General features: G+C 45.1%; 1 protein-coding gene across 1 annotated transcript in view; it reads left to right on the top strand.

Annotated features, from left to right (window-relative positions):
* The first annotated feature begins 8046 nt into the window (after positions 1 to 8046).
* LOC119659516 (zinc finger protein rotund-like) overlaps positions 8047 to 15081 on the top strand; it is a 115126-nt gene continuing 108091 nt past the window's right edge. Inside the window, exon 1 of the mRNA XM_038067646.1 lies at positions 8047 to 9974. Within this exon, the coding sequence (XP_037923574.1) occupies positions 9573 to 9974 (402 nt within the window). The 5' untranslated portion in view covers positions 8047 to 9572. The remainder of the gene's footprint in view (positions 9975 to 15081) is intronic.

Raw genomic sequence — 15081 nt, 5'->3', positions numbered from 1 at the left:
TTTGTGGCAATTTACTGATATAGTTCCGTCAGACCATAATGAATACTATCATCACATCCGACACTTTGTTGTTCTTCAGCGTCTTCAATGCATACTTGACTTCTTTGGGTGTAGGTTTTGGGCGGGTACTTATAAGGCCTCTGTTCTTGATTCTATGTACATATTTATCTCGTTTGATTCTAGTGCAACGCTCCTGCTATTGTTCATATGCAACGTCCCGATATACAAGTATTTCGATGCCCTTTCTTCCATCTGGAGCTTTTCGATATCCAGCCTGATAGCCCTAGACGCAGTTGGTTTCTCAGTGAAACTTCGTCCCATCTGGAGAGACTCATGTCCGTTTGTGGATTCTGCGGTGAGGGAAACAAATCAATCAAATTTGCATATTTTTGCTACAAGGCTTGGTTCCTCCAACTGGAAGCCCAGTTCGCATTGTCGGGCGTCACTACGGACGCCATCAGATTCAACCATACGCTCGTTGGCCTGGATGAGGTGTCCATCGCTCTCGTTGCAGATATTCTAGACGAGGGCTCCTGCACACGAATTACGGGCAACTAACCAAGCGCCTGTCAGTAAGAGAGACAGCAAAGCTGAATCATTTATGGAGGGACTTGACCAGCTGCTACGAGAAAGGGAGCACTCTGCTGGGGACAAGTTTTAGCCACAATATATCTTATGGGCGATACCCTAACTAAAAGGTGCGGACTTACGAAAGTATCTAGTAGTACCTAGCTGTGGTTTGATATGTACGGATAAGTACATCTCCGATATATTCGCAACTCCGTACCTTTAAGTGTAGTTACTGCCTATTAGATATGCTGTGGCTTCAGCGACTGCCGAAAGGCGCTCAGGCCGTACCAGCGTGTACCGACATGCCCCATGATCGCAGAGATATTTCGCCAGACCGCCGAGATGGTGGTAATGTGGCAACAAATGGTAGTACTCCTGGCCAATATAACTACTCTAACAGCATCGGTGAATGCTATCCGTTCGAGAGGGTTAACTAGTATGGGTTCGGCATCCATCGCAATAGGAGGACTGGTAGTCTTGCACTGCTGCTGATACCATCGCAGATTTGTTGAAAAAGCTACTAAATGTAGCAGCCCATGCACGTTTACTGCGACGGGATGACTTGGAGACGCCTACCCGAAGCCCAACCACACATCGCCTAACAGTTTACGAACCCCTTTACAGGCGCAACTTTCTAGTGGACATGATCGCGGAGTTCTTGTCCCTCCTCGTGACTGGATCCAACAACTTGATTCCGCAATACTTAAAATTAACAGCATCAATCCACACGCCCTTAAATCAGTATACCCATATTGGACGCAGACCTTCTACGACACTGTGTGCCACAGCTGAGTATGCAGCATAAGCCCTAATAGACCCCAAAACCTCTCTCAGGGCGTCAGGAAAAATTTCAACGTAAACATTGCCGACGCACGTATTCGCACACTCCTCCAAAAATATCGCAATATAACTACCGAATGTAGTATCCCAGCATGATGTCCAGCACCACATTCCAATCTTCTCGAAGGTGCGTCGTTTGCCTCCCCAGTAGCTCGCTGTTGCGCGAAAACAGCTTCAACAACTTGTTAAGCGGGGTTTATGTAGACTTTTCAAAAGCTATTGGTCATCTCCACTCCATCTAGTCCTCAAGCCTAATAGTCAATGGCAACCTTGTGGAGAATTACACATGCCTGGATACTCAGACAATTCCAGACCAGTACCCCATACCAACACTTTGTGCACCTCGCGAAGGTATACCGCAAAATCCCTATAACAGCAATTTACATATCTATTATAAAGCTTGGATTCCTGTTTTGTTTACTTGGATGATATTCCGGTCCCCTCCTCCACCGAGTCCGAGCATTTGACACATCTCGAGTGCATTTTTAGCGCTTCCTTTACCATGGCCATGGCCATTTCCTCCAACCGCATGTGAAATTTCTAGGCCATTTCATCATCCCCGACCCAGACAAGGTATTAACGATCGCAAACTGCTGCCTAAGATGGCAAAAGACCTCATGAGGTCCTTGATCATGGTATTTTACTACTAATAATACTGCGTCCTCCATCAAACTTTCCGCGAAAGTCCAGTATCCTTTCATTCGGTGTTAGAGAAACGCTAAAAACCGTTACCGTTATGGATCCAGGCAAAACCATCCCTAAAGCGAGTGCCTTCCCGGACCCAGATGGCACCTGTACATGATAAGTTGGAGTGCCAGCTAGGTTCTTCTTTTCATACTGTTCACTGATGAGCACTAGATCAACTTTTATGTTCGCGACAAAATGCGCTAGCAACTCATGAGCGGTTGTACTCTAGTGTATATTGATCTGTAGGATGCGGGTCATGTCAACCGCATTCTTACTCTTTCCAATTCTGCTCTGAAGATGCGGGGCGATCCCTGCATAGAACGCAATTCTCCTTTCCCTTGATGGTATTCGCTTTATGACCTACTTGACCTGGGTCCTGGCAAGTTGCAGACGTGTGCCAATAATCTAAACAACTGAAGCACTTTGTGACAGCGCGATTTTGAATCCTGCAAATTACCCAGCCAATTCTAATTTTTCAACTGTTAAGAAGTTTCCTCGCGTATTGCATGGCAACTTTCTCCAGAACCAGTTTTTGGTCTTGAGAATTCGCAGAGGTAATATCAATTCGGGCATTAGTTACTTCGAGACATTCGCGCTTGATGGCCTCCTCTATTTCGGTCTTTTCTGTGAACCAGTCAACATCTCGGTTTTGCAGAGAACATGTGAATTCTAGGCTAGAAACCAGATCTTTCTGTTCCAATAGCCCCTTGTCCGTTTCACAGAACATACCTTTATTTTTGTCTTCTCGCCTAATTCGACAAGGACGTCACCACCATTCCTTTTTCGAATAGAAGATACTTCCGCTCCGCTGTCTTCAGGCTTCATTCTATAATGTATCTCGCTGAGGACTTCCGCAAAGGGTTTGCCTTTCGTCGGTGGTGCTTCACTACTCGTGTCTGCTTTAACTGTAGGATTTGCTTCTTCTTCCTCTCGAGGTGAAATCTCCTTAAGTTCCACCTTATTCTTTTCGCCTTTTCCCGAGTTTCCTCTGCAACGAGCTATGTATGATCTATTTGGAGCTTACGGTGCGCTCAGCGGGAGGCGCAGGTACTTCAGTTTTTTACGCATCTTCTGTTGCATTGCGATCAAGAAGTCCCTTCAGTTGTTTAAGTCCGCTTTTCACGCATTTACTAAAGTTTTTCTGCAGGAACGTTTCAGATCGCATACGCTTCATAAATGTCGTCTTCTTTATTTAGCTGTGCCTACCTCGGTGTCCCGTTGGGTGTTTCAGCCTTTGCTATCACCTTCGGTGTGCGATGCAGGAGCGGCACTTTTTCGAGCAGCGCACAAACTGTTTTATAACTTTTTCTCTCCATAACAATTTTGTCAGCGCAAAGTGTGAAGAGAAACAGGTCGAAATAGTCAAGAACGGGTGTATCCTCGGAGACAAAACGTCTACCCAGTTTCCTAAGGCCTGACTTATGCTTAGCTGATCTGGGAAATCGTGGACGAATCAGCGCCCGTTCACAAGTGGGGTAGGCTCGTCGTAATCGGTTTCGCCATTTGGTTCTATCAAATGCGTGATCTGAATGCAATCTCGAGACTTTTAAATCTCCATGCAGTGCACTAAGCCACCAAGTTTCGGCTGGCCATTTGGCCACTTACCATCGTCTTCGATGTTTAGACCAACCTTGGCAAGTCAATTCACGTTAGCGCGAATTACGTGACCATACCATCGATCGCGGATATCCTCATTTCGGATGTGATCAAAACGTGTTACACCACTAGTCCAACGCAATATCTTCGTCCCCATTACAGACGCCGTTCATTATCTTTTATAGTCGGCCAACACTCAGAACCATAGAGAGCGACAGGACGGACGACATTGCAGTAAATTTTAAATTTGAGATGTGGGTGTGTGCATTTATCAAAAATGTTCTCTAGGGATAAAGATGTCCATAAAATCCTCGCTCACATCCTAAACAAGCATGTCTGGCCAGTTGGCCAAATAATTGTTCATTCGATCAGCGGCCGCCTGAAGAGTTCCAACTGACAGGCCAGTCGCATCCCATCCACTTTTCGTCCACCGGTCAATTGCGGGCTGTTCAGGCATAATTGACAGGCCCAGCTGAGCGTGGATGGCAACCCTAAGAAAGATAGAAATTTGTGGTTCCGCCGCGGAACTCCACCCGCAGTTTTTATTTTGGTTTTGGTTTGTGTAAAAAAATATGTCTCGTGATAGATAGGAAGCTGCAAGTCCTTCTGCGTCCATCATTTCCATGACACTAAGTGCCATCGTTCTTAAAGCGAAACCCGACGGTTTGGTTCCTCCTACTAGGTACCCAGTTTACGTTATCGCGCGTCACTATGGACGCCATCAAATTCAACCACGTGCTCATGCTTCTCTCTATCTGCTACGAGATCTCCGAAAAGATAACTAGGTCATATATTTCCCCCACTTTTCCTAACGAAGTGTTTGGCTCAGTGCACGATCTTGCGCAGCGCGACATTCGGACAACCAATGGGCTAGTCTCCAGAAAATGTTTTTGACCATCCATGGACAATGACAACCCACGGCTGTATGCATCCAGAAAATCATCCTCGATAAAAGATCCTATTTTGCAGACTTAAAAGGCTATATAGGCCTCTTAACTTCCAATTTTGAAGTAGGCGTGCTAAGACTTGGAAAAGGGAGTCCTCTGCATGATTGTCCTTAAGTGGATATCCGGGATGTACTTTAGGGTCTTGACACGAAAAAGGTGAAGCTGCTTACCTGCCGTACCTGCCCGCCTTCGGTATGACCTTAATTGCCGATTTGATTATCGCACAAGACTAAAGCTGTATACCCTCTCAGCAAGCCACGACTCATTGTCCTCCTAGCTGGTGGGGAAGACGCCTGATTTGGATCTTATCAGGAGATTCCATCCAGCAGCTTCCTAACTTGTTAAGAAAGCATAGGCTCCCAGTTGTTTCGCCGCAATCTTACTGAGTTTTGCAAATACGCTATACCTCTTCGAGCAGTCCTTGTACGGACGCCAGTATTTGTACCTGTAGCAGATATTGAAGGTCTCCCAGGTCAGCTCCCTGAGTTTGGACATATCTTCATTCCACCACTGCGGCAATGTCTTTTTGTTGTGTTTGACAGAGTACGAGACGGTTTTGAATGCCTTTTCCAAAGACTCGACCTTTGACTCCAGGTCATAGGTCGTGTCAATGTGGCCAATATCGGAGAGTTTTTTCTTGATAAATTGATCGAACTTTATCCAGTAAGCCCTCCTGGGATCCTCTCTTAAAAGGAGAACTCAACAACTAGATTTAAACTGAAAAGTATCCAACTGTGATCTGAGAAGGATGTCTGATCAGGCACTTCCCAGTTCTCTACCTTGAAATTCCCATTGTTAGTTAGTAAAGTGATATCAAGACCGCCTCCTCCCCTCACAGTTTTCCGAGTTGAGGAAATTGAAGGTCGTCGTACTGCTCCTGCTCCATATCGATGGGTTTGTATTAATAATGTAATCAAAGACAGACTTTTCGTTGATTTCCAAACTGCCCCAAAGGGTATACCTTGCATGCTGCTACGATGCTGAACATCAATTTTTGTAGTTTACATTCTTTCGCGCTTAGCTGAGGTGCACTTTTAGTTTTGCGGATTTATTTGTAATACCCTCACTGTGACCTCCTTGCCTAAGGGGTTCATTAGTCCCCGTCCGACTGTCAATTTTGATCTCCTCCAACAGCTCGTAGTCAGCGTCGGTTTTGTGGAGCGGAACTTTTTCACCTTTGCGTACCTGACTCTGAATCGCACTTTCTAGTTCGAAGATGCAAGAATTGGATGAGCTATCCAGATGCGAGCGACCCGTCTCCTGGGAATATCGTGGTGTGGATCGCCTTGAGCCTTACGCCCTGAGATGAGTCACTGATCTTAGCCGCGCAAGAACCGAGAAAGTCCCTAGATGCTATGACAGGGAACCTCAAGAGCACCTGGAAGGAATCAAAGCAGGAATCACATCTTCCCCTTTGCCCTCGTCGACCAGTCGTTGCGGTTTTACTGCTTGCAGAAGTTTCCGAGCCCTTATGTACCTTGCTCCTTTTCTTTTCCTGTTCGAACTCATCTTGTTATCGATTAGCCTCGAGGGCTGTAGATTTTGTCTTCCGCGGGATTCGCAGGCATTTGCTGTTGTTTTTTTCGAGAATCGCCCGGTATTTAACGCAGTTGGCTGGTAGTGATTTCCAAACTGTAAACCACTATTCCGTCTGCCGCCTTGCACCCGAAAGTCCCTGTTGTTGGCTTCAGTACAACGGTGCTGCGGCTGGCACCGACTGTACTGCCCACGGCGGTTGCAGTCTCCTGGTTGTATGCCAGCCTCCTATGATACGTCAGGTATCGCAATCCCTTCTTCAAATCCAAAATTCGTGTCTTGGTCCCACGAGTATTCCGAGGAAAATGGACGACACCCTCAACGTATGTAGGCATCTGACTCAACAACCTCGTAGAACAGATTCTTGGGTTAAAAGCTTAAGAAGGTGGATCTAGTGCGACAGATACGTGAGTCAAGCATGCTCCACAAACGACGTAGTAGTCCGTCGGGAGTCATGCTTGAATTGTAACTTCTTGGAGTCAAAATCTGAGGAATCAAGATTATTTCAACTGCGAGCGAACCTCTTGAGGGTTCAGTTTTGCTCAATCGCTTCCTGGAGACTTCTGTTTTCAGACAACATTTTTCTGGCCATTCGTTTACGCGTAAACGTGGGGAGAAACAACTCTCCACTGCGGACTGAATTCAAAATGAATTCCATTTCAAGGCAAACTAAGCCAATCTCAACTGCGGCCTTAATCCTTTGTCAGTTAGAAGAAAATTGTCAACAGCCCCATGACGGACGGTTAAATACCAGATTTTTGTTTGTTTTTTATTCCAACTAGAAACCTATGAAAAGCCCTTTTTGCCCAACCCCAAATAACCACAATTGCTCCCATTATTTGGGCGCTAGCCGGATACGCCTGAAAACGCTACAAAAACACATTTTTTGAGCCCACAAACTGAAAATTCTGAAAGTGAACAAGTGGCTTCACCTGTTGCGCATTCCCATTTCCCGGAATTATTCGTCTCAACCCCGGAACGCGTGGGAATTGATTTTTTGTCCCATCGAATCCTGTTCCAAAAAAATCCCTGCAGGACAAATTGTCCTAAAAAATTCCCATCATTTTTAACTTAAGAGAAAAACTCAATTTTTTTCTCTTCCCCCAAAGAACAACCAAAACATTGCGAAGAGAAAAAATCCGACATGCACACAAACAAAAAACCCCCTCCCCAAAAAAACGACTCGACGTGCGATGCACAATTTTTTTTCCTCCTCACTCGCCGCTCCGGCCGATCGCTTTGCATGTGGGCCAGAAAGAGGCGAAACCCGACCGCACGGTACTCGCGCCGCTTTTCATTGATAACTCGCACACCAGCGCAACTGGCGCTTTTTCTCAATCTTTTTTTCGCCTCCGTGACACACATCCGTAAACACGTTTTCGCCTGGCTGTCGGGCGCGCTCGGCCCGGCAGTCGGGCTTGCTCCCAAAGGCGGAGGAAGAACACGTTGCGGAAGGAGCTGCGCCGATGCACTCACCCGGTGCAGAGAGCGAGAGAAACGATGCAACAGTCATCCGAGATCGAGGTACTACCGCCGCGCCGAAAACCTCGTGGTTTTTTGTGCAAGTGCGAGAAGGACAGCAAAAAGCACCGCGAAGACGACGTAAACACAAGAAGTGGCGTCACGGGGAGTTGTAACAGGCGCGCGAGGCGAACGGCCTTATGCCTGCGCCGCGCGCCTGAGCGAGACAGGTGACCTATGCCGGTCGGGAAAAAACGAGAAAAGGAAGCAAAAAGCACGTCGCGGCCGTGAGTGAGCTACTCGCGTGCACGGCACCGCTTCCAGAAAATAAAAACACAACCACATGCACAAAAAACGTTCCGTCCTCATGCCCGTGTGCAGCGCGGCCACATGAGATCCGCGGCGGCAGCCTCACATGAGGTTTTGGAAGGGGGCCAAGCCGAGAAGAATCCAATTCGTGGTCGCCGTCGCCGTCGTTTTTTTTCCAAGACGTTCCGTGCACGGCTCCGGACGCAGAGTGCGCGCCGCTACTACCCAGAAACTAGTCGAGTTTTTGCTTCGAGCAGGTAAACACAACAAGTCCGAGTACGGGAGGCGTGCGTGCATCGAGCAAGCGATTTCCCGCAAAGCATTGACACGAGCTGAGGCGACAACCCAGAGTGGCCGCCACGACGAGAATCCCACGACAAGTGTGCAGGGCGAGAAAAAGAAAAAGTTCTGAGTGCCTTCCCCCGTCCCGTGACAGACGTTGCGAGGGTGTAATTACTGTAAACCGTGTCGACTGGCGTTCTGTCGGTGATTTTTGCGCCGCGCAACACTTGCCACACGGAGCGCGTGCAGACCCCAAAGTGCCGGCCGGACCGAGACGAGCTGCGGCGCCCAAGACACTTCTCCACTTTCTTAAGACGTTCCCCGCAGCCGAGCAGCGCTCACAGACAGTCGAGCGTTTTGCCAGACAGTGGACAGCCCGCGCGCGCGAAACTTTTATCTTGAATTGGACTCGCGGCCGCCGTTCCTGGAAATTCGGTTCGGAAGCGCTTCCGATCCGCCTGCAAGTGAGCCTTGAAGTCCTCCGCGGAGACAGGAGTGGGCGCGAAGTGCGAGCCTTTTGTTTACATAGCGCGGCCATAAACGCAGCCCAGAAATTGTGCAAACGTGCGGGAGTGTTCGAACAGGTCGAGTGTGGTTCTCGCGGTTCGCGCCAAAAGTACTAATTAGTGGATCGTGGAGGTTGAGTCCTTGAAGTGCCACCCCGGCGACCGCTGAACTTGTGAAGGATAAACAGAAATCAGTGCCGGAAGTTGCATATCGGGTGCTGTGTCGTCTTCCTGGAGTTTTGTGTACTGTTCCGAGGTCGAGTTGAGTGAGAATTGCTTAGGAGACGGCCAGGACGCGCTCATCGTGGCCGCCCTCATCAATTTTGCATACGACGGCATCTCCTCGTCCTTACGTGCCATGTTCTTTGCTCCCGCATTCTTTTCGTGACATTTTTTTATCGATTTTTCGTGCTTTTTTTATCCTTCCCCCGGGGCGAGGGTTTCGACTGTTCTTTCAATTGTGCTACATTAAGTTGGGACGCCGACCAAGAGGAGAGAAATCGTCCTTGGATTGTCTCAGGAGCGGTTTGAAGGTAAAAGATTTTCCAGTAATTTGAGCTTGGATGCAGCAGAAGGCCAGACCCTGCCTTTAATGAGAAGCACCTCAGGAGATTGTGCCTTGAATCCTACAAATTGTTGACCAGAAAAGTCACTTCGTACCTTCGACTATTAAGAAAGGATCCCGCTAGCGTCTGCCCGCCAAGGATACAACGCGCCTTTGAAAGATTTCCATTAATTTGTTCACTACCCCGCTGCCAACATTTCCATCACGCTGGAGGGCCGTACGATAGAATACAGACCGCCCGGCGGCGGTTTGGATTACCACAACTCCCCGCTGATGGCGGAGATTCCAGCAGGTGACTACCTGCATCGCTCCATCGATCAGCTCCGATCCATGAACGAGCGAGCAGTGCTTGGTCCTTTGGGCCACCTGACCAGCACCGACCTGCGAGCATCCCTGGTCCACGACTACAAACCTTTCATAAATGATCTGCGGCAGAATGTGGAGCGAATGGATTATGTGAAGAACGGATTGGATATACACAGACAAAATGGACAGCAAGGTGGCCAGCCACAAGGACATCAGAACGGAATGGATGGCCAAGGGAATAACAATCAAGGAGACGATTTGCGACTGGATCAGCAGCAGCCGCAGTTGGAGTTGAAGCAGAGCTATAGTGCCCCGTCGACACCACCAACGCCACTGTCGATTGCCGAGACACAAATGACGGAAACTAAGGTGAGTTTGTAGAGCTAGGATAAGGGGTGGCATTTAAGGGAGCTCAGGGTTCCTTACGAATCCAATATCCTTCGAGAATTTGGTCAGATTTTTCTGTTTAATCTCATTTGGAAGAATCGTTCACTATAAGGAGCTCCACAGGCTGACGTTTGAAAGAGTTGCGGCTCCTTGGTTCCATGAGTGAGGATGCAGGCGAATTAAAGGACTCTCCCAACTGAAAACTCAGAATAGGGATAACAGAGACTAACATTGTTTAGTCTGGAGTTCATTGTTTGCTAATTTTTTAAATGAAAACGAATATGAGATTTTTACATTGTGATCTGCTGTATTTCGGGAATCCTTTATTTCCTTATGAAACACAAGATTGAGAAAGGGCGCAGAACAGTTCCTGAAATACGGCATTTGCTACGGGTTAACGGGCAATTCTTTTAATTGTGTTCATCCAAAAAGCAACAATTTGTGGTCTACCGTTCAGAGAGTGAGGCCCTTGGGTATCGAATTGACCAGTGCATTTTTGGTGTCTTCATTGATTAGGGAAAGGGAAGGAAAGAAGGGACTAGGATGAGTTAAATCCATCGATTTTCAAAAAATACTGGAAGAAACCGAGCCTATACAATGACGAAATTTTTAAGTGATCCAAAGATCATTTGATTGTCAATAAAATCAGGGTCACTTGGTTGCGATAGGCGGGACACCATTTTTGTGAAAAGAAAGATTTGGCAGACCTTGCCTCGGATAGGGCATATGCCAATGCCAGGACGCAAAACAGCTTTTAAGGATATTGAAATGATAAACTGCGGCTCGAAACCGGGATATCTGGAGTTCAGGCCTGACCATATGGGGGTGGAGAGAGTGCTATTCTTCAAGGCTCGGCTTCTCAGAATAGAAATTTCAATGAAAAAAGGGGATAATGGAGGAGGGCACATGATTTTCACCCCCGATCCGTATAATATACCTCGGGGCCCTATTTTACTACATAATTTTTAACTCTGGCCCGGATTTTCTCTATCTACGGCTCTGATGGAGTTCCTTACTAACTCAGATCCTGACCAGATATCAATTGTTGCGCGGTTGATTAAGACTGAAAAAGTCACACCATTTCACAAAACCAAATGTCCGGCATACTTAAAAATTTTTACATAGTTCCCTTCGTAGAAAACTTCTCAATGAAAGTCTTCCTAACGCAGGACCTCGGTTATTTCTAATAGTGAACCTCGGTTTCCTTTAATAGTGAACCAAGGACAAAATACCTTATTGGATTAAAATAGTCCTGAAATTTTAATAACAAAAACCAAGTGTTCAGAAGTTAGTGACCCGGAAACCAGGTCGACATGCTCACCTTGAAAGAAATTAAGGATAAAATCAAAACGTATCTCCGAGTATCAAAGGCATATCACACAAAAATAGGCTAGGCAAAATCATACAATTGCTTTTTTGAGGAAGGGATCATAGGTCACTGTCCCGCAAGTTATATTTAAATGCAATTAAACTACAAGTATTTGTGCCCCGAAATGCAGACATAAAACGGTCTTCAATTTCAGAGGGCGCCTTACAAATGCATCCTTGGATTCGAAAAAAAAATGTTTCGGTTTCGGTTTTTTCATTGTCCAGAGCACCATGAGCAACTCCATCAGGTGCTTCCGTTTGCAACTCAATCTATTCAGTGAATGGGTACAAACTTGGAATGTCGACTACATATTGAAAAAAAACCCACTTTAGGTCCTTTATAAGGTTAATGTTTGTGAGCTTGCATCGGTGCATACGTAGGACCAAAATAAAAACAGGAATTGGCAATTTTCAGACAGTTGAGAAACAAAGACAAAAATGGTCCCTCTGAATGGAAGAAACTTACTTTAAAAAAAAGGATCCTCTAGGGAACTGGGTGAAACAGTCTGGCGGATGGAACCAGGGTGTGGATTTGTTGATAATGTCCTTTCTCGTTCGGGAATGATGCACTGTGTCAATATCATTAAACTTGAACGTAGTAAAAGAAAGTCAAAGAAGTTAGAAATTGATAAGGAATCTTTTCTTATTTGCTTATTGTATCGTTCTTATAATCTTGGGACGTTAAAACATAATCTAAGAACAGATTTGGTCTCTCGACTAATTGGGAAATAAGAAAAAACATAAGCCGGATATCGAGTCCTGTTTTTTATTCGCATTGTGGTATTATTCGGTCAAACTTGCTGCTAATGTGCTCCAGTGATACATAAAAGAATTTGAGATATTCCGTTGGACTGGGGAATGGAGTACAATGGACCAATGCTCATTCCGTCAAATGATTTTCATTCCTGCGTTGACCTATTTTAGGCACACATTCTTCTAGAGATCAAGGTCCTAATATACTCTAATCAGTGTGTCAAAACTACTCGCAAACTTTAAGGACCCATTGGCAACCAGTTGGTCCTTCTTTCTTGCGCAAAATTGGGCTTGTGTTTCCTTACGGTCGTGATCAAGGGGATATATCCCCGTTGTAATATTTGCCAAAAGGGCTAGAACATTGGCCGCCTGAGAACTAAAACTCACGCAAATTAGAAAAGCTTGGCAATTAAACTAAACAATTTATTTACATGTGCCACATTGAAATTACTAGAAGTGGTTCTAATTTACGAGCTTAGAAAGGTGTGGAAATTGTTTTTCAAACAAAGTAGAAGGAACTGTTCCATCGATTGAAATTGTTGTGTCTAAAAATGTAAACGGCTTGGAACGAGTTACAATCCGCGACCTTTTCTTAAAGTCGAGTTGCGAGTCAGTTTCTCAGACTCCCCTTCAATTAAGTTGGAAGAAACTCGTGAATCACGATGCCAGGGACGCAATTAGAAATATAACTGAGGAAAGTGATTTTCAAGGGGAGGTCGATACTCCGCTTAGACGCTAAGACGAGGACAGAAAAAATAGAACTGTTTCAACAAAAAGAGTGCCAATTTACACCACCACGAACACTAGAAAAAAATGCGCGAAATTTTTCACGCAATGCTCTTCTTCCATCATACAAATTCAAACAATGCGCCTGGAGATGAATTTTCCGTGTACAGTCTTCTTGTTTTTGAATCAAGCAAATTATGGGTTCTCCAATAGACAAAGTGAGAATTCCTTATTTCCATAAGAGATAGAAGAAACTCAGGTCAAAGAATAGAATTACGACTTTATTGACTAAAAGTTAAATTCATCGACTCACTGCGAGTCTCAGCGCGAGGAGTTGAATGTAGAGGTTTCCCATTCAGGCACAATTAACCTTGTTGATGGTTGTCTTGGCAAGACTAAGCAGAACTCTCTATCGACGCCGGGAACTATTGCCATACAAGATACTACAACAAAGCCATAAGCTCGTTTGTAAAAGCTGACAAAAGGCAATCTAAATTAAATGATTTTTTTTCTTTCCTCCTCTCAGAGTGATATTCATGCGAATCCAAATTGGTATCCCGACATTGTACAAACATTTTCAATGCTTAAATCAGACTAACTCTTTTAAGGATATCTTTAGAGGTTTCTTGCGTCGTATGATACTTCATATGGATCTCTTCTGGAAACAGAGCTTTTCTCACAAAGTGATAGCGCAGGAGATTGTGTTTCATGCCTGAGTAATACACGGAATTTTCCGCCAATTTCTTCATTCATTCATTGCGATAACATGTACCGTGACGGTTGGCAGACAGAGGGAGTGCCAACCTCCAGAAACAATCGTTTCTTTTATTCTTAAGAAATGCCACCCACACGCGGTTTAATGAGCATCCCTGCAGTTTGTCAGTGTACACCCTGTCGCCCCAAAAGCCATAACTTAGTCCAATGTACCTTTTATGGTTCACCGCTTACCAATGACTGGTTCTAAAAGAGTCGTTTGATTGACTAAAATCACTGGTTTCTAAGCGTTCATAAGAGCGACGTATTGCAAGAAAACTCGGCTCTCAAACAATATCCCCAAGTTATCTTTGTGATTCGTCTGAAATGATTTTCTCAGGAACTTGTAGAACTCGTCGATTCTTCTGCGGTTCCTTAAGAGCATGTTGAGGTTCTCTATTTTGTCAATAGTGTTCTTGGATACTCCACTTTCTTTCTCGGCGTTATCTGCAGCAGCAATGGAGATGTTAAACGGTGTTATGAGCGTCCCACTGTGTGCCGCGAAAGCGATGGCAAAACGAATAGAGCTAAAATATGAACGTAGGTTTCGCCATTCCAGGACGTTAGAAAAGTGCCTTTGTGACTACCCTGCCCTTCCATTTAGTCATAGAACCACTAAAGCCATATTTATTCCTCAAGGTAGTCGACTTGCTACCCTTAACCGATCTTCCGGGTGTTTCATCAAAACACAAGCATTGTTCTTTAATATCGAACGAAATTCTCCGTCCATCACCTAGCTCGGTTGGTCCTTTCTTGCAGCGGATTTAACTGAAAGTTGCATCATTGATTCTCGTCTCTTTACAAAAAAAACCTTAAAAAAAGGTTTCATTTTAACCACGCTAACAGATATTCTGAAAATGGGAAAAACATCAAAGACAAACTCATCATCGCCTTGTTAGTCCTTCGCTGACACCTCCAAGCTTGCCTTGGTATGTAAGAGTTTCAGGGATCAGGTGTTAACGTGGTGGACGATCTTGATACACTTAGTAACAAGAAAACCATTGGGAAAGCATTGTATGTTCTTATAATAAAGCTTCAGAAATTATCAGCAAGTTAACATTTTGTTGGTTTGGAATCTCCCTGAGATATCGAGCCACTTACACTTACATTTCTCATCATAATCATATGTGACAGGTTATGTGGCTTCATCTTATTCTAATCCTCTACTCCCTGCGAAACTTCTTTTCAAAATATGAAAGTAGCCACGGATTCTAGCGAAATCTTTCTCTATTGTTATCTGTCTATCCCCATCATAATCATTGCACTCTGCTACTGATCTGCACGAGGATTTCAATAAATAACATGTGACGCAAATCTCACAGATAGCCACACCTTTTTGCGGAAAAAACCTTGTTAATTCCCAGATAAAAAAGTAATGGTAAAATAAGTGAAAGATTTATGGATCATATAGATTAACTGCTCCACTCATTTTGTCCACATACACTTATTATTTTCTTTGCATTTATGTTAGGATTATGGCGTTGATTGA

Source organism: Hermetia illucens, chromosome 6 (genome assembly GCF_905115235.1).
Source record: "Hermetia illucens chromosome 6, iHerIll2.2.curated.20191125, whole genome shotgun sequence".
NCBI lineage: Eukaryota > Metazoa > Arthropoda > Insecta > Diptera > Stratiomyidae > Hermetia > Hermetia illucens.
The sequence above is the reverse complement of the archived record's forward strand: the minus strand, read 5'-3'. Positions and strand labels throughout refer to the sequence as shown.